This window comes from Scardinius erythrophthalmus (assembly GCF_964197995.2).
Source record: "Scardinius erythrophthalmus genome assembly, chromosome: 4".
Taxonomy (NCBI): Eukaryota; Metazoa; Chordata; class Actinopteri; order Cypriniformes; family Leuciscidae; genus Scardinius; species Scardinius erythrophthalmus.
In genome coordinates this window covers 17320610-17341677 of record NC_138224.1, presented here as the reverse complement: position 1 = coordinate 17341677, position 21068 = coordinate 17320610, and the positions used below count along the sequence as shown (strand labels likewise).

The 21068-nt window shown below is 36.9% G+C and overlaps 1 protein-coding gene across 4 annotated transcripts in view; it reads left to right on the top strand.

The window, feature by feature from the left end:
* Positions 1 to 21068, top strand: part of magi2a (membrane associated guanylate kinase, WW and PDZ domain containing 2a) — a 225675-nt gene that overhangs the window by 57418 nt on the left and 147189 nt on the right. For all 4 annotated transcript variants that reach the window (XM_081363922.1, XM_081363920.1, XM_081363919.1 and 1 more), the window contains exon 2: positions 6863 to 6979. In XM_081363922.1, coding sequence (XP_081220048.1) covers positions 6863 to 6979 — 117 coding nt within the window. The remainder of the gene's footprint in view (positions 1 to 6862; positions 6980 to 21068) is intronic.

Below are 21068 nucleotides of genomic sequence, written 5' to 3'. Positions count from 1 at the left end.
ATATCGGCGCGCGTTATTCACCAGCGTTTTTCAACGCGGTTTTTGTGTTCACACCCAAGCGATTTTCGCTGACGATGAGCCGAGTGAACATGCAAATTCATTCCCTGACATTAGATGGCGCTTAATACCATAACAGTTCTCTTTTATCAAGATTTTTGTAGTCGCTGTCTCGTTTGTCATAGTTCTTTATGTTCCGACACCAACGAGACCAGCAGCTCTACATTCACCCGGCAGTGTAGACGCTACTTGATGTATATCTTCTTCGCCGTTACGTATGTGTGCTCGGCAAGACCGTTTTGTGTTTGAGCGCCCCCAAGTTGTGTTTTACTGTAACTTTAGAAGCTCCAGACACGTGAGCAAAAGCGCCAATCTCATTGGTCGGATAGTTTTTGACGCGGCGCGTCAAACCCAAAAAACGAACCCGAGGCACCGGTGTGCACACTCACATTGGCGCCCTTTGTTTAGTCACGAGGCGTTAAACGTCGGCGAATATGGCGCGCGAAATTCGTCCCGGTGTGAACAGGCCTTAAGAATTGCGAGATGCGAACTCTCAATTGCGAGAAAAGGTCAGAATTATAAATTGCAATTACCTTTTTTGTTTTTTTATTCCATGGCAAAACAAGCTTTCATACTATCCTGATATAATACTGAAGAAGTAAATTAGTTCTTAAAAAGAAAACTTTTGCGTGCCACAATCTTTATTATTATTTCAGTTAGTAAATAATAAATAAAAAATATATTGGCAAGGCAAGGTTAGTCCATGATGCAAAATGACATGTGGTGCGATATTTGTTAAAAATGCTTTTTATTTTTGAAAATAGTGATTATATGTGTACTCCCACATGTTTTCAAGATGTAGCCTATGAAAATGTGGTTTTGCTTTTTCTTTGACAGTTACACCACATCACATTTTAGTCAATAAATTTAAGATTTTGTTAAAATCAGTATAAAAGTTTTTCGAAACCAAACTGAAAATGATTTTTTTGGACACTCTTATACGACATTGATTCATGTTTTGAGTAATGCAGTATTGTAAGACGCTACATTCCTCAACACTGTTGTGCAGGTTTCTAAATGAGCATCTCTGCTCACAGGCTTTCAGCTCAGTCCCTCTCTTCTAATTAGGGGCTTATTATCTAAACAGCTGTCTTCCTGATGCCCACTGCAGATATGGGGGCACGTATTAACGCACATGCACACACACACACACACACACACACACAGAGTCATTACAGACACATTAAACTATAATAAAGTGCTACATCTGCCTGCAGGGCTAAAAGGTGCAGTGCTGCTGCGTGTAGCAAATAATGATTTTATTATTTAATGCAGTGTGAGTGTGAATCTCACATGTTAACTCACCAGATGTTGCTCACTTGTTTGTTTTGTGTTTACATGTGAGAGTGGTAACACACGAATTATGTCGTTTTTTTCTGGCTGTCAGCCACCAGCCAAAAGTATAACTAGGTCTTCATTACTCTCATGTAAACAGACCTTCAGACTGACTCCATAGCAGCTTTCATTGACCAAGGACCGCCTAGGGGACGTCTGACTGACATGTAAATCAACCAATCACAGCTCGTTTTGGGGCGTGAAAATGTAACGTCGATGTCTCTACAATATCAGACCGGTGTGTAAAACCCTTGGATGTATTTTTAAAGAGTCAATGCTGCAAACTTTACATTCTTCACTTTTGAAAAAAAAAAAAGTTCTCATTGTCACAGTTGTAAACATGAAGGCGTTCTTCTTCCATGAGGGGGTTTGGCATCACGGCATCTTTGTTTCCAGTCGGATTGTTAAAGAATAAGACACGCATCTCACGGACATCCTGTAGAATTCAACCAATCAGATCAGACGTTCAGTCGACAGTCTGTGGGTGTGATGTCTGAGGCTGAGACTAGGTCTTCATAAGCTAGTATATAATATATTAGTTAATTAATGGACTGGTATCATGAAAAAAAAACTACTTTTTTTCTTGCTCATTTACTTGTGAGGTCAGAAATTGACATTGTTACATATAAGTCAATGCTGTTTGTTGTTTAACAATTTGTTGTTAAAGTTGCAACTTTTTCCAATCATAATGTCATTTAAACTTATAAGTCTTAAAGACACAGTAGCAAAAACAGCCTGTTCAATGTTAACACAATAGCCTAACCATGTGTGATGCGATAAAAGGATATTCATTGTCAATTTTTTTGTATGTACAATTTCTCTTTTCTCAAAAACTTTGAAGATGTACTTTCTGGCAATGAGGTGAAAACAGCAGCTGTGGGACGTTATGAGAATTCAATACAGTCTGTTCCCTCTCTCTGGGGGTTCTGATGGCACCTGTTCTTCATCATGTGCGCTGTACTCACTCAAGGGCAATGACACCCTGAACACTTCACTTACTCATTTTGTGTGGGTTTGTTATGAAATCCTTTGAAAAACTTGGAAAACTAAGTTGAGCTGCTGACTGTGAAGTTCTTGTTTACTACAGAAGAAAAATCTGGTCCTCTCTTGACCTCTTCTCCAGCCATTGGGTCACAATTATAACAATTCTGGAAAAAAGAAAAGGTCTTATTGTGCATATCATTGAGTAGTTTGTTTGGATGGCTCATTTCCAATGACTTTAAAGATATGTTTAAAATATCACTTGAAAGTGTTCCCAAAGTTTCATACACAGCATTTTCATTATCTTTTTTATTATGAAATAAATTATACAAATTATTATTGTAGTTCCATGTTACATACTGAATCAATGGAATCGAATCATTAAAAAGATCCAGTACAAGAGAACAAATGCAACTCGAACATTGCAAATTTGGAAGACAAACTAAAGCTCAGAGTTGTGATGGATCTTGAGGTCTGTCTTAGCAGTTGACATGTGTTTTATCTTGCTCATGTAACTATCAAACTAAATACGCCCTTCGTCAATAAGAAAGAGTCATCCAGAATGGCAAATGTAAATATAGAAATATTACTGTCAAGCCTGTGTGCGTTTCTTTAAAAGTTAAAGTTTGGGCAAACATTTGAGAATCGACTGGAGAATAGATAGGCATGGGAAACCTTTAATTCTTGCCTAGGAGGGACATTTGTCCTTCCAGACAATCTAATAGCTCAATTTCCGAATATTTTCACTGTGTTTGTGTGTGGCAGAAAAGTGGCTACGTCCAAAATCGCGTACTCTCTTGAGTTGGTACTTATTTTGGATAAGTAATTACTACTCGGCCGCTAAAAAGTGTGTAGAATGAATGTAATCTGGAAGTACTACATCATTATCATGTGACCTATAAGCGTCAGTTGCGTCGCTTCACTGCCATTCACAAATCATCTCCCGTGGCCTCATGGGATAGTAAAGTGTCCATCATATGCACACTTCAGAATCTCACCGGAAGAAGTAGATCATCCGAGTACTGTGAATTCGGACATACTTCTTTTGTTACGTAACGTTTTTCGCCTACTATATAGTAGGGAAGTATGCGATTTCTAATGCAGCCAGTGTGTCTATGTAAGTATCTCCTCTACAACCAAAATCTTGATACAAAATATTGGTTACTTTGCTCTGTTGTGAAGGAAATGTTGGGGTCAGTATGATAGAAATTAGTACTTTTATTCTGTAACTATGTATTAAATTGATCAAAACTGACAAAGACATTTATACTGTTACAAAAGATTTTTGTTCAAAAATAAATAGTTTTCTTCTTAACTTTCTATTCAAAGAGTTCAGAAAAAAATGTATCATGGTTTCCATAAAAATATTAAGCACCTCAACTGTTTATTGATAATAATAATTAATGTTCCTTGATCAGCATATTAGAATAATTTCTGAAGAATCATGTGACAGAAGACTGGAGTAATGATGCTGAAAATTCAGCTTTGTCATCACAGGAATAAATGATGATGTTATTTTTTGCATTTTTTTTAAAGTAATGACCATAAGAGACTTTTTTCAAAAAATTAACTAACCCCACACTTGCTTTGTCTGCTGAATCTTGTATTTGGTTTTTGATTGTACTGTTGTATTTGCTATCTTGTTCAACTATGCTGCTCATCTCCAGTTTTCCCATAGAGGGCGATGAATCTCTTCCCATCCTCCATCTCGTACACAGGGAGAGAGAGCTTTGTGATAGGTTCCCACTGTTAGGGCACGTTTCTTCTGCAGCGTCTCAGTGCTCAACCTCTCTTTCTCTTTCTGTCTGTCTCTCTCTCTCTCGGTCACTGCAGAGCGACACTCTCTGTTACGGCAACATGCAGAGAGACTGCCTGTAGCACTGAACCCATCTAACGCTGCTAGGAAACCTGCACACTGTGGCCACAGACCTGTGGAGACCTGGACTGCACACACACACACACACGCATGCAATCACAGACACGCTCAAATCATCGCCTGCAACATCTGGCTGAACCCTGCAAGAGAAGTGCAGTTCCATTGCGCTCTGTGAGTCGACAAAACGTGTGTGTGTGCATGTGTGTGTGTGGGGGGGCTTCAGGGTCTGCAGTCTTTATTTATTTCTCTTCATGGAACTGAGTGTTTGAGACTCATCAATTTGTGTCATTTGCTGTTAATTTCCTGCTCTGTGTCAGCCAGACAGAACTATGTGCCGATGATCTGTGTTGGATTTTAACACATGATTTGATTCTAAAGCAGAGGTTTTCTTTAACTGATTTTGTGTGAGTGTATTATGTAAATAGCATGATTGTCATGTCTAATTAACCAGTATGTCTGAAGTAGGTTATTCTAGACGCATCGAGTTTGTTCTACGTGGAGTTCTTATATCCACCAGTGTGCATACATGAATCGATGGGTGATGTGTGTGTTTGGTGGGTGCACATTTGAAGCATGGAAAACTGGTTTCTGACACCCCCACATGAGCTCAGTTACATAGTATGATGTCTTTTTCTATACTGTCCTTACCTTTTTTTTTTGAAGACATGTGACTGCGCCTGTGATGTCTTCAACTAGCTTGTGTGCATTTAAATTATGGTTTAAAGAAAAGTTGACCCAAAAATGAACATTTCACGTTTTTTTAAACTCCTTTGAGTTTCTTTCTTGTATGGAACACAAAAGAAGAAATTTTGAAAAATGTTCATGCTGCCCTTTTCCGTACAATGAAAGTGGATGGGGACTGGAGATTTTGAGCTCCAAAAAGTTAACAAAAGTACTATAAAAGCAATATACAAGTCATCTGTTGGACTTGTATGTCTTATAAAAGCCATATGATAGCTTTAAATTAGAAACAGACTGAAATTTAAGCCATAATTTTGTTTGATAGCTGTGGTCACCTTCAAAGTGGATGGGGACTGGGATTGTCAATGAATGCAAAAGCATCATTAAAAGAAGTCCATGTGACTTGTGCATTGTATTCCAAGTCTTCTGAAGACATATGATCACTGTGTGTGAGGAACAGTCTATATTATCTGAATTGTACACTCCACCATAGATCTCAAATCTTATTTGTAGATGCACATATTCAAACTTGACTAATAACAATGCATCACACTGAGAGTACGAATGCATTGCACACTAAAAATTTCAATTTTGGGCAAGGTGGTCCTGAAATGTACTTACTGCTTTTCAAAAACTTGTTTGTTGGAATGATTTAGAAATTTGTAGAAATTCTGTATTTTCTCACTAGTCCTGAATTTGACACACCAAGTTTTAATATACACACGCTAAAATGTAAATATTTTAGTAAACTGGCCTTTTAAAGATGTAAGGTTCACTGTGATAATTACTGCTTTTTTACTGCTTTTTTATTTTTGTTGGAAGGATTTGAGAATTTTCAAACACTTCAATGTTCATTTTTGGGTGAACTTGCCCTTTAACAATCTAAGCTTTACTGTGAAATTATTGCTCTTTGAAAAAAAAAAAAATAGTTTGTTGGAAGTATTGATGAATTTGGAGAAATGCTGTATGTTTGCACTAGTCTTGATACTTGTTAATGCGACACACCACAGTCGAATATACGCTTTCTCAAAATTTTATTTTAAGGTGAACCGGCCCTTTAAGGATTTAAGCTTTACTGTGCAACTTACTTAATACTCTTTGAGAAAAAAAAATTCTAAATAAAATTGGGGTGAGAAAGTTGGAGAAATGCAGTTAATGTGGGTTGGGTGGCTCTATATATTTCACTGGCTCTTTTCCATATTCCCTCGTCTGTCTATCTCTTTTTTTTTCACTTCAACCCCCCTCTCATTCTTCTCTATCCGTCTGTCTGCTGATAAAGCACATTTTCTGAAGAGAACCCCCTCCCCATTTCATCACAGGGTGTAATAATGATGACGACGTGTGTGTGTGTGTGTGTGTGTGTGTGTGTGTGTGTGTGTGTGTGTGTGTGTGTGTGTGTGTGTTTATTACTGGAGCGGCTCATGGGGATCCCTGCACACTTATGTGTTCAGATTTCAAGTCTTTTCTATGTACTAGAAAAATATTCATGTGTATGTATCCATGACTTTGTGTGTGTTATATCTATGGGAAATAAATGGAACCTGGAAGGAAGGACCCTCTTAAAAGCCTGAAAAAGGTTTCTGACCACAGAACAAAGTGGAAACTATCACATACGTTTTCTCACAGCTCTTCAGACGATCACTTTGAGGTTAGGTTTTTGTCTGTGACTAAATCATGGTTTGCTGCAGTATTGTCAGACCTTTTCCTTGGAAAATAGAACGGCCACGCACACATTCACGTAATGGAGTCCTTTATTACCACAGAAAAACTGCACACAAAAGCATTTCTTCACAGAGTTTATTGTGAATGTGAAGTAAACGGCAAGGAGCCTGTTATCAGATGAGATTGTATCGGAGTAGAGGGTCATCTAACCGCCTGTGTGTGTGTGTGTGTGTGTGTGTGTGTGTGTGTGTGTGTGTGTGTGTGTTACAGGAGGTGTTGTGGATAAAGATCTCAGGCAGTATCTCAACCTGCGATTCCAGAAGGGATCTTTGGACCACGAGCTGCAACAAATTATTCGGGACAACCTCTATCTTCGAACAGTACCCTGTAAGTAACTCTTCGCCCTGATTTCCTTAACCTTCGACACTGCTGCCCTCACTGGCTTGGCCTTTTCATGGACTTTTTATTGATGAATTCCTGGCTGATATTGTCTGATCACTGCAATGGAGCACTTGATTTTACATACATGAAATTCTTTGGAACATTGCAACGATGCTACCACAATGCTTGGGTGGTTGGCAAGGCTTTGGTAAGGGCTTGATAGGATGCACTTGGTGGTTGCTAGCATATTGGTAATTGGTTGTTAGTTTGTTTTGGGTGCTTTCTAGCAGTGTTAAGGTGAGGTTCACACACAGCTCAGTTATTTTTGGGAGTGACAACCGCATTCTATAACCGAACTCACAACCGTAAATTTTCAAGACTCAAACTCATTCTTGTAAAACCCACGTTGTGTGACGTAACCGGACTGGACAACTAGTTGTCTGTCACGTCATACAGTGCGAGAAATCAGAGACGAGTTCCGCGTCATCTGAAGGTTTTAGATCCAGTCACTTTTCCCGTCAGATTTGTGTTCTACACGCGACTCATATGCTCCGCTTTCCACCCAGATATAAAAGCTGCTGTCAGTTGATGAAGATTTGAAGGATGAGACTCGTGTGGCTTGATTGGACTCTTGTCTTATTAAAACTTGAAAGGATTTCCGTGAGGATTTTGCTCAAGTGAAGCCCTTGTGTTATGTGTGTGTGTGTGTGTGTGAGAGAGAGAGAGAGAGAGAGAGAGAGAGAGAGAGAGATAGAGAGAGAGAGAGAGAGAGTGAGAGAGAGAGTGATTACTGTCCAGCTGAGAGACTGAGCTGTGATTCCATTAGACCAGAGAGCGACACGTGAGATCCGTACCCAGGAGAAAGAGAGTGGTTTGGAGAATACAGATGAGAGAGAGAGGGATGGATGACAAGAGATTACGATAAAAAAATGAGAATGAGGTGTGAGGACCTTAGATGAAATGCCTCAGATGTCGGATTCATTGAACGCTCGCAAGAGGAAAAAGAAACAAGGACACTGATGGCTTGAAATAAGAAGAGCAAGATTGAGGTAGAGAGGGAGAAAGATTGGATAGTTTGGAAAAACCCATGCATACAAATTTATTTTCATTCATATGTAATGCAACTGCTCTTTTCCAAAACCTAGTGAGCTGCCTACTTGGAAAACATTTTAAGGGCATCATAGGTGTGCTAGCGACAAGAAGATTGTTCTAAAAGGTGACCAGCATAATTGCATTCTAAGATGTCTCATTTTGGCAATTTCAATGTGAAAAGGGGATGAAAATGTTCCTCCAAGAGGGTGGACAGATTTTTACTCAATATTTGTGTGTATTATAACTCAATGTTTTTTTTTTTTTTTTTTTTTTTTTTTTGTTTACAAAATTATAGCTAATGAGATGTATGCAAAATGTTTTAGATCAAATGAACACTTATTTTAGGAATATTTACTTACTATGCATTTCTTAAAGTTAGTTATCAGACTGCCAACGATTGTCATGTGGTTAGCATCGCAATATGCTAATGGGACACTTCGATCTATTTACTTTTATGTTGTCACGTTCTTAGCTTAACACCATGCTAATGGAATCAATTGTTTAATAAACCTGAGGAGTGCTGTTTTGTGTGGCGCATACCAATAATCTTGAAACTGCCAAATATTGATCACTTGTTTGTTGTCTTACTATTCGATTCGATTCGTTTGCTTAGCAACATGCTAACATCACACTTTATTGGATTAAATTGTAAGGTGTGACGACTTGTTCTTAATTTAGCATCATGCTAATGAAATCAATTGTTTGATAAATGTGATGAGGGCTATTTTGTTTGTAACATGGTAATAATCTCAAATGGTCAAATTTAGAAAGATTATTTGGTCTGTTACTAATTTAATGATCTTAGCATAGCACCATGCTAACGTAACACTGCAAATCAGTTGTTCAAAGGTTAGCAGCTTTTTTTGTGTGACACTTACCAGTAATCACAAAATGTCTAGGCTACTACTTATTAGATTAATACAGTTTTCTTAGCAACATGCAAACATCACATTGGATTAAATTGTGAGGTGCGGATCTAGTTTGATTCACCTGATGAGCACTATTTTTGTCCGGCATGTGCCTATAATCTGAAAATGCCCAAACTGTTGTCACATTATTACTTGGTATCATCAAACTCTTTTGAATGTATTTTTGCATCTCTTGTGGTACGTGAAATTGTTGCCTATATAGAGAGTTCCAAACCAGTTACTTATGATTTTCAATTTCCAACACAGTTTCACAAAAAATAAATAAAAAAAATGATATTTTGGTTTCAATTCAATTAAAAAAATTCTATTAAAAAACTTTATTATCTACCAACCAGTGATAGAAATTTGACCTAGGTTTAAAAAGCTCAAACATACACAGTACAATCGCAGACATCACAAAACACAACTAATCCAAAGAAAGTACCTTTCAAATATGTAAATAAATAAACAAAGGCTTAAAGGGTTAGTTCACCCAAAAATGAAAATTCTGTCAGTAATTACTCACCCTCATGTTGTTCCAACCCCGTAAGACTTTGTTCATCTTAGGAACACAAATTAAGATATTTTTGATGAAATCTGAGAGCTGGATCACTCCTCCACAGGCTTATGGACACCTTAACTTGCTGGCCCAGAAAATGTATTAAAGACATTGTTAATATAGTCCCAGTGACTCCAGTGGCTCAATCTTAAGTTTATAAAGCGACGAGAATACTTTTTGTGCGCAAAAACAAACAAAAATAACGACTTTATTCCAACTTTTCATTTCCTTCTCTCTGGACCTCGAGTCTTTTTACATAGTGTTTAAGCGTAGCGCGTCTGTGTTGCACATCACCACGTAGGCTCACTATTGGGCGACTCTGGTCATGTGTGATACGTGGTGACGTGAAACACAGACGCGCTACGCTTAAACACTACGTAAAAAGATGAGGGTGAGTAATTACTGACAGAATTTTCATTTTTGGGTGAACTAACCCTTTAAATACAATATACTAATAAAACTATTTGGTCTTATTTAAAATAGAAATTAAGGTGTGATTAAGCTGTTTGTTGTAAATTCATATAAATTAGTAGGCTCTGACATCATTTATATGCTTTTGTCAATCCCACTAAGTGGTAGGTTTAGGATTGGGATTAGAGATGGAGATTCATACTTATTTCACACAAATTGTACATTTTTATGTGAATCTCATTTTGCAAATTTGTGCAAAATTGCACTCTCATTAAATACCTAGATTTCCTCATGAGATCAGGTTGTCAATTTCGGTTTGGATGTTGCCTTTGAAGCCCATTAGGTTTTGGAACAGAGTTTATATTTCGCAGACTATTATTTCTGAAGAATTGAGTTTGTGTATATGTAAATCCCAGAAAGACAGTGACACCAGAGGAAGTTGAGGATGTGTCCCCATTGCCGTCACATTATCAGTCGCGTGATTGGCTGCTTGCTGAGTAATGACATTAATGCTCATAATCACAGAACTGTCTCATGAATTATGCAGCAGATCTATTTCAGCTTAGGATGCCATGACAGGTTAGGCCTGCCACACACACACAGGCGGGAGTCAGGGTGACATTAGAAGTTGTTAGTACTGACATTGAACCTCTACAGAAATGAGACGTGAGGCACTATTATAAATGTTGGGTGCAGTGTCCTCTAATATCTAACAAGAGACCCAGAGATAGTGTCTTTCTAAAACATCCATGTTGACCACTGCGCATATTTGCTGCATCCGAAGTTGAACACTTCCCTGTTAGATAATACGTGAAAAACAGCATGCCAAATTAGACTCCACTGAGAGTCTGAAGTGCACATACAATGGACACCATGAGGCCACGGGAGAGGATTTGTGAATGGCAGCGAAGCAACACAACTGACGCCGTATGTCACATGACACTTCCCATTCAGTCTTTTATCTATGTCTGGTGTGGCGAACTGACCCATTCATGTTTCTATTGTTCTCACTCGACAAACCTTTCACACTTCTGCGGTATGAGAAATAATCTTCATTATTTTTTTGTATTTATTAAGAGACTATTAGCCTTTATTCTGGCATTATGCTTTTCCCATTTACATTTCTTAGATCCCAGTATACATTTATCCATCTATTATACTGTAAATAGTCATTTTCTTATGAACTTGTGCAAAATTCTTTGGACAAATTACATCATGAAATAAACTGCACCTGTTAGCATCAATTAGCATCAGGCTACATACATTTACATTTATTTACTCAAATTTATTTATTTACACATACATTTACTCAAAACTCACTTTAAACCACCAAGGAGTGTTTGCTATAACTTCCATGTGATTTAATGTCAAATATTGAAGCTGGAGCCTTTAATCTTTCTATTGATACTCAGTTTTTTCCAGATCAAGTAAAAGTGTGATGTTTTATCATGCAGTGAATGTTGAACAACAGTCTGGGGCCGTCAGCAATCTTTGCATTTAAAGGGGTTAAAACTGAAAATTATTTACCCTCATGTCGTTCCAAACCCAATTATTTTTTGGTACACAAAGGGAGATGGTTTGAAGAATGTTCACGGTGCTCTTCCTCATACAATGAATGCTAAACTAGGAACTGTTAAGGAACAAAGGAAAGACACAAGAAGTTCATATTGGTTGGAACAACGTGTCGTAAGCAAATGATGACAGACTTTTCATTTTGTGAAATATTGGTGAACTATTTTTAAGGGTGGTGTGTTTGTCAGAGTGTAGTCTGCAAATCCAGAATGTTTGAGGGAACATTTGAAGTCTCATAACAAGACTGAAGCAGGTCTCATTTTCACTTCAGAACACAGAAATGTGGATCAGGCTTTTTCCAAAGCACCTGCCGGCACGAACAGTCTGACACATTTTCAGAGCAAAACCACACACCTGAAAAATTAAACAAGCTTGAATTGCCTTTATATAGTTCTTTATAACTCCCTTGTTATTGAATCAAAAGCTCTGATTTTGATTTTAAGCAACATTCTAGACCACGCAAGCCTGACATATGATTTTCAGATCTCCTGAAAATTGATTCTTTGAAGAAGTCTGAAGAAGCGGTTTCATCATTCCAGTTATCAAAAATGGATATAAGATTCAACTACTTTATATATTTTCCAAGGCTCACATTTTTGGAGAGATAACACATTGCGTGATTTAGGGGAAGATCGATACAATGAATTAATTGGATTTAATTATATTTTTTATGGATGTGGAATATCTGGTTCTTTCAAGTCAACATAAAATTAAAATTGACCCTAGTAACTTCAATACATATTCCTGGCCTTATCATGCACAATTCATCAAAAATTAATAACTTGCTCCTCTTCTGAAATGGCTTTGCTTTCGCCTGTCATCACATTGGCTACACAACTGTCGGTTAATGTTGCAACCTGCCAACTTGCAAAAATCATGGGTTTCTGAAGCAAAAGATTAGTACAAATATCTAAACGTCCTTAAAACATGATAGATTTATTTAAAACTTGTTTTATCTCCAACATTCTGCTAAGTTTCTTTTTTTGAAAGAAATCTCAATGCTCACCAAGCCTGCATTTATTTGAAAAAAAAAATACAGAAAAACAGTAATATTATGAAATATTCGTACAATTTAAAATAACTGTTTACTAGTTGAGATTTTCAGCATCAGTCTTCAATGTCTCACGATCTTTTTATTGCTCATGTAACATTTTTTAATTAGTATTACTAATCTTGAAAACAGTTGTGCTGGGTTTTTTTTTGTATTTCCATTATACTTTTTTTTTATGATTTTTTTATGTATAGACTGTTCAAAGAACAGCATATATTTGAAATGGAAATCTTTTGTCATATTATAAATGTCTTTACTGTCACATTTGATCAGTTGAATGAGTCCTTGCTGAATCAAATTTTTTTTTTTTACACTTCCAACAACCATCATTTTTTTCATTCCATCTCAGTCTTCATTTTCATTTCATTTCTCGGGTATGATCTCTGTTATAGTTGTTTGGCTTTTTCTTTCTCTAAATCCACCTCTCTGACTCTGTATGTCAATCTTTGCCTCTCTTTTGCTCTTTCTATCTCTGTTTTCCACTCTGGCATGTCTTTGTGTTTCTCTCTCGGTTGTGGTACTCAAGCGCCATGATGAGAGCTTTAGGTTTCCATGGTAACTGCCATGCCCCCCCCAACCCCCCCCCCCCCCCCAGTCTGCGTCAGACCAGTGACGTCTAGTCCCCCTTCCACCTCATTCCTTCACCCAGTCCTCCATCCTTTATATGAATACACAGGAAGTCAGGAAATGGGGTTGCTGTTGTGGAGCTCTTACGAAACAGGGCTATAATTGGCCAGGTTGCATGTGCATTGTGTGCTTTGATTGGAGGACGGGGCTTTGAGAGCTCCTGGCGTGAGATGAAGAAGCGTTTAACTGCAGATGAGGTCGGTGAGGAAGTCTGCCATGGAATGAGACCAAAGACAAGAATGTGTGTGTTTAAGTTTGTGGACTCCTAAGGGGTCATTTTTCTTGTTTTACTGCTGTGCCTCTCATGCCACGTGGCGCACATCCAGATAGAGATGCATTAAAGTAGATTCACTCAAACACACTTTAGAGAAGAGAATTTATCTTTAATCTCTTTTTCTACACTCACATTTGTGGATGATTCTCATGAAACCATGCCCCCTTAATATTTGAACAAAAGAAGAAAGGGAAAAAAGAAAGAATAAGAAATAAGATTTTGCACAAAGTAAATGGAACCCATTTTAGGACCTTATTTCCTGACATTATTACTTATTTATTTTTGGCAAGCCTCCAAAAATTCCATTACCATAATGTGAAACATATTTTTTATGTTTTAATATTATTGAAATTCAGTAGTAAAGTGTTTGTTAGGGGTGTCTATCAAAATACCCATACTGATTAATAAAATAAATCAATTGCACATTTTTGCAATTGAAAAAAAAAAGTATATATAAATTAAAGTTTATATATACAGTATGGCATGATTTCTTAAGTTGCATGAATTTTGTTCATTCATTTTTTTATTGCATTTTTTCTTTCTTTCTTTAAAAATCTCTCAAATGATACTATTAATTAATAATAATGATTAATCGTACTAAATTTAACATGTAACTCTTGTATTTGTTTTAATGCATCACTTCATTTTCTTTATGCAAAATAATGTTTCTTATTCAATTCTTCTGATTTTATGGTGAAATCAGTGTTATTTATATACTATTATAGTATTTATTCACAGTTTTATTTACTATTATAGTATTTATTAATATTTTAAGTTTGTTTTTATTTTTTCAGTTTTTTTATGCTCATACTCATCATACATGTAGCTTGACATATCTTAAATTTCTTACCAGCTCCAAACTCAAGTCTTCTCTCCCTCTTCCAGTCGGAGTGTCTTTTTTCTAAGACGTCCTGCTTGATTAACTATCCCTGCGTAGGCTGTTGTAACCAGATGAGAGGGAGTTATTTGTAGCTTCGAAAAAGAGAGAAAGTGAAAGACCTGAAAGGGTGGCAGCATGTCAAATGGCGTTAGAAATAGACCATACATCCCCAAACAATCCTATCATCCATTTTCCTTTCCAACTTACTTTAAATACCACTGACATGAGACACTTTTTAGCATTTAATTGCCTATTTAGTCTTTTGTGTGTGTTTCCCTTTGAAACAGGAAGTTGTATTTGAAATATCAAAGGGCTTTTTTCTTTTTCAGATATATAATAGCTATTTGATAGCATGATCAGATCACAAATCATAAAATTGTGTACGCCCTTACGAACAAAATGAATCATTAAAATATTTTATTATTTTTCCTGAAAGAGAAAGACTGTTTAAATATTTACTATAAGTTTGTTTTTTCAACTTTTAAGAGCATGCGAACATCTAGATTAGCTTCAAAGCTAACATGCTGGACTAAAAGCCACAAAACTCATCTGGTTTAGAAATGATAGTATTCCTGTCCTAGTCATCATTACTGATCTTCTAAACTCTCTTTAATGTGTCCATATACGTCTCAGATGCTGTGGTGGAGACACACATGTTGCGTATGAGGTCTAATCTGTTGACAGTGATGTCTAAATCTGACATACTCGCTGGCTTTCTGAAGCCTGTGTGGCACAGCTGCAGTCAGTGTCGAATCCAAACCACACTCAGTGAGCCAATTATAATATCCTTATCTCCAGAGTACAACACAAACCATCCTGGAGTAAACACACTCACAGCCCAATTCCAGCACAGATCCCCCATGATCCTTTAGAACATGTACCCCAAATAGCCTTTCATAATGAAAAACTCCAAACAACACTGGTCCGTGGTTACGTGTCTGGTTTTCATTGGTTGTCCTTTAATGTTCGTTCTTTGCAGTTACTTCCATTCCAGACAGTTACTTTTGGAGACTTAAAGGGATAGTTCATCCAAAAATGGAAATTCTGTTATAATGTTCTCACCTTCAAGTTGTACCAAACTAAACCTGTATGAATTTCATTCTTCTGTTGAACACAAAAGAAGATATTTTGAAGAATGTTGGTAACCAGACAGTTGATGGTAGCCATTGACTTTTTTACTACTCTGGAAGTCAATGGAGTCAATGGAGTCAATGGGGTCAATGGGGGGGGGGGACTTTTGCTATCCCTTTAAGCAAAAGTCACAGTTTTCCATCCATCCATCCATTGTCTGGTTACCAACATTCTTCAAAACTCATTCAGGTTTGGAGCAACTTGAGGGTGAATTTTTGGGTAAACTATCACTTTAAGTCACAGTTTGCTGTCCATCCATCCATCCTTCTATCCCATTGTCAGTAGAAACAATTGCGATAATAAAGAGATTAATTTGTAATTTTTCTATCCTATAAAGTGTTTCTTTCCACTCTGACTTTACGTCACAGGAATAAAAAAAAAATTACATATTTTAAAATAGAAAACTGTTATTGCAGTACTATTTCACAGTTTTTTCTGTGAAAAGTTAATAAATTGATAAATGAATCCCAACTTTTAAATGCTGGTCTGATGAGTGAGCATTGAACTCCAAAGTCTTTATTAGAGTCAGGTCTTTAATGTCAAGTACATGTGGTGTGTTTGTTACCCTCTGCTGAAAGTCATATGACACTCAGTGGCTATTTGTGTTATCTGTATCACTAGTGTTGGGCTCACATTTAGACACACACAGTACTAAAGTATTAAAAGTAATTTTGATTTCCTGTCTTACTATGTACTATTTGGAAAGGGGCAGAATGTGCCATTTGGTAACATAATGACATGAAGGGCCCTATCTTACACCCGGCGCAATGCAGCAAGTGTTTTTTGCTATTTTGAGTCCGACGTGGTTATCATTTCCACGTCCTGCGCCACGTTGTTTAAATAGCAAATGCATTTGCACCCATTTGTGCACTCATGGGCGTGATGGTCTGAAAACGAGGTGCGTTCTAGCGCATTGTTGGCTCGTTGCCATTTTGAAGCAACAGAAATAGACTACATTGGTAAACATTGGTTTAACACACGTAAATCCCCAAACACACCCATTACTCATTAAGAGAATAGGTACAACCCTTTTAGACCATGCGCCTGGTGCGACGAGCATTTTTCCCATCGTTAAACTAGAAAAGTGGATTCGGACACGCCCTAAGTGAACTTGCGCTTTAGACCATGCGCTTAGATCATTAAAACAGGGCCCGAAAACTTGAATGAATTTTCTACTTTCAAAGTCACTAAAATCTTCCCATGACTCTCCCTTCAAGGTGTCCGGTCCTAATTTGAAGTCTATCCAAAGTCTACACTGTGCCAAATTCTAGATATATGCAAATTGTTATATCCCTTTTTTTTATCCCTGATTTGCTTTTCAGGTGAATCCAGCTGTTTTAGAAGGTTGTGAAAACATTCAGTCAGGATCTGGCCATTGTATGGAGAGTGTGCATCTATGGACAGTGGACATTTGGGTATTTTTGCCACTCTTTAAGGCATCTAAGAGGGATATGCGTGGAGTGGGATGGTAGTGTAGGGATGGACAAAACACTCCACTGCATTAATATTCATGCAGCGACGCATTTTTAGCTGAGGAGAAATGGCGCACTTTCGAACAAACATGAGCCCCATCCATTATTCAAAGCCATTGGACCTGTGCTTATGCACTCACACAATCACAACAAACACACACACACACTCGCGCACACACACATGTGCTTGTCTCCTCTCCGGAATTCTAAAGAAAAGCAAAACTTTATGCGGATAATACCTTAAGTGGGACTGCAGAATTAATATGAGCTTTACCTGTGTCTCGAGAAATGTGAGTCTGACACTTCAACAGTTGTTATACACTTGAGATTTTCATTTTTTGGAGATAAATGAGAGGATTTCACAAAAACATGTCAAAAAACAATTAAGAATAATTAAGAATTAAGAATTTTGCATAAATACAGAATAAGTGGTTGCATTTATTTGACAGTATGTGTACTTACGGTGTACTCACCTAAAAGGTATTGGGTGATATAAGTTAACTACATGTGTTAAGGTTAGGTTTAGGGTAGGTTCAGGGTTAGTAATTAGCTATTACCCAGTTATTGTAACTATAATAAGTACATATTATGTACATGGGGGACAGGACTGCAAAACAGTGTGCAAATAAGTCCCAAGACCATGAAGATTTTTGGTATTTTGACAATTTTTCTAATGACAATTAATAGGTTTTCTCTCATCAGTTTCTCCTTTACAATTCTTGTGTTACTGTAATAAAGTAATGAAAAATATCTTTTCTAGAGAATAAATACTGTTGTAATGTATTAAAACTTTATTACAATAATTATATATTTACATAACCCCTTTCTATACCCCTGAAGACACACTCATGTTTGCTTTGCTTATCTAAATGAGGACATGAGGGCATACAGTTAAATGAGAACTTTTTGAATTATTTCAAGTATATTTGTATATATTATGTACTTTGCTTTAGAATCATTTTTACAAATGAGGAAATTCTCATCCTCCCCCAAGGAGGCATTTTTTGTCACATTTAGCTAACTTCTTGCGACAAATTTGTACACGAAACTATAGCTAAGCAACACACACACACACACACACACACACACACACACACACACACACACACACACACACACACACACACTTTACTGAACCATTTGACTTCACTGCCAGAACCTGGTGAGAGAGACATGAGGAACTAAAGAAAAGGGTAAGAGGGGAGACATAGGGTCTTTAAAAAAGGAAACGTGAACCAATCATGAAGTTTGGAAGAAGACCGAATGGAAGTTGGAGAGTGGCCGGTTCCTTCCGTCTCTCTTTAGTCTAATTAAAGCGTGAGTCAGAACTCAAGAGCCTGCTGGGCTTTAGTGAGCATGGCTACTATTACGTCTCTGTGTGGTAATTACTGCAATGCTGTGCTTTGAGGGCAAGGCCAGGAAAAAGTGGCGATGGAGGACGTCAGCAAGCCAACTGAGCGGGTGAAGGGTGGAGGGAAGTGCTTTGATTGTCCGTGAGAACCTCTGTTCCCACAAAACAGGATGAGACGGCTTCGTTACTTTGATTAGTTGTTTTTATTTACATTGAATTTGATACAGGGCTGACGGTCAAACATTATCCTGACTTCATCTCACTGGCAAAACTCGCCAAAACAATACTAGGGTGTTGTGAGTGTTGGTCATGGCTTTGCAGTGTGGTTGTTAACATTCTTGATAACATAATGCTGTGTGGTGAAACATCAACAGTTTGTTACGTGTTTTGAAATGTTCACTTCCTAGAAATAAACTCACAAAAGATATCATGTTTCACCCAGAAATTATAGAATAAAAAGACAAGAAATGACTTTTTATGTTGATTATTATTAACATTATTATCATCAGAATCAGAATGAGCTTTATTCATATTTCTCCCTTGTTCCATTTGTTTATTAATTATTGTAATGCAAAGAAACGTAACAAATTTACTGAGCTGTATTGTAAAACATCCTGCATATAAATAAAATGTACATATATGTAAAACATTGAGCTGTTAAAAACAGTAATAAACTGTTTTCCTTTAATTACATTTTTATGTTAATTATTGTAATGCAAAGAAATGTAATTCTAATCACTGTAATATAATATTGAAAAACATCCTGTCACATAACGAGGATGAGATTATATGTTGATGAAAACTGGGTGGAACATTTTGTTTTGTGAATCAGATCCTTAAATTGTAACTCTAATACACAGTTCCATAATTGATTTGTTTGTCCTTGATTTACTATGGGATTCTGCTTGTAATCTTCCAAAAGAATGTGAGTCAGGATGTGGGCTTATTATTAAAGAATAGCCCGTCATAATAATTGAAACTTACCAGACAAACTGTGCCATTACGGCTCAAGTGATTTTAGTTACCCGAGGGCTGTATTGATATTCATAAGCTCTGAGAAAACTCTGCTTGTGAGGAGGTGGTAAAGTGAGACCTGCTCTGTGAATGAATGTCAGACACTTAAAAGTTAGCTCAGTGACTTTAAGACTTAGAGGACAGGCTTGTGATGAATATGAATGATGGTAAGGCGAGAAAACATCCTAAACCGCCTAAGAAGTGAATCTTTAATCTTGCTTAGTCTCTCAGAGTCGAGACCATGCCCACAGCGAGTATAAAGAGCCTCTGATGCGGATTGCACACAAAAGTGGCTAGAGCTGGCTAAAGTTGCAAGCTCTAATATGATTGGCTGATTTTTACAGTGTTCCCAAGAGTGACTGTACGCAGGACTGTTGCAAGCATGGTGCGCAATGCGAGTCCTCGAATTGACAAAAAAGTTTTAAAAGTGACATTTTGGTCTGGCTAAGCCGTCTAACAGCTCTCAGGAGAGGGCCAATCATATCAAATAAGACAGGCTTCACTGTTTACAGAAAATGATGCTTCATTTTTAACGGTGAAAGAGTTCAAGGTAAGATATAGGTTAGCTAACATTTACAGTATATAAATTTAAAAACCAGTGATACAAACTACACTCTAAAAATGCTGGGTTGTTTCAACCCATGTTTGGGTCAAATATGGTCAAACCCAACCGTTGGTTTAAATTAAATTTTTAAACCCAACATTTGGGTTTGTCCATAAACATAGGTTGAAACAACCCAGCATTTTTTAGAGTGTACTTGATTTTTTTTGGTCAAATGTAGCCATTTTGCATTGAAAATGTATAATTTACATGATTCGTTTAATTCATAATTGAATGTGACGAGACAAGAAACAAGATGGCAAGAGACAAGATGGCTTATAACAGAACCATTTTTGGCATATTAGGCATATAATTAGGATATGAGCATATGTTAAAGAAAAATATAATTTGCAAATAGTTCAAATGCATTGCAATAAATTCGTTTTCCAGACAGCACCCTATTCTCAAAAAATGTCTGATTTAAAAAATACCAATCTTCACATGACTGCAATGATAATGCATTTGTAATGCTCACTTTTCATCATCTAATCAGTTCTTGATATATAAAATATACAATATTTTTTTCAATGAATATCCTGTTTCACTCGTGTATATAGCAGATTGCATGTCCAAGAAGTGAATGTCCAACCTGATCTCATGAGAAGAATTAACTAATTTACATTTTGGCAAATTGTTTGTATGATTTGATTCATATAAATTTTTTTTAAAAAAATTGGTGTTTTATCTTTGGTGAAATTCACCACTAATTCACCAAAGCATAAAATAGTTACAAATTTCCATGAGAGTGTGTTGGAATACCATTTTATTTTAGGGAACAACATTTAATTTTTTTGTTTTATTCCAAGTATTCTGTTCAGCAGCAGAAGACCGCAACCAATATTCATTTTGCCTATCAATCGACGTCAATATCTTTGTAAGTTTGTGTGAGTAGAAAGAATGAATGGGCTCATGCTGAGTGTATAGTGTGTGTGAGTGAGTATGTACTTGTGGGAGAAGTGGATTTGTCAGTGGATCGTGTAGCATAAGTAAATTAAAGTGTGTGATTTTTTTTTTTTGCTTGAGAGGGTTGTTGGCTGAGACTGGGTCACTTACACTTATGATGTTGAATGAGCACCACCGAGGCACAGCGATGCATGTTTATTTCAGTGTTTTTCACGTTGCGGCCAATTTACGGCATTGTTGAATGATCAT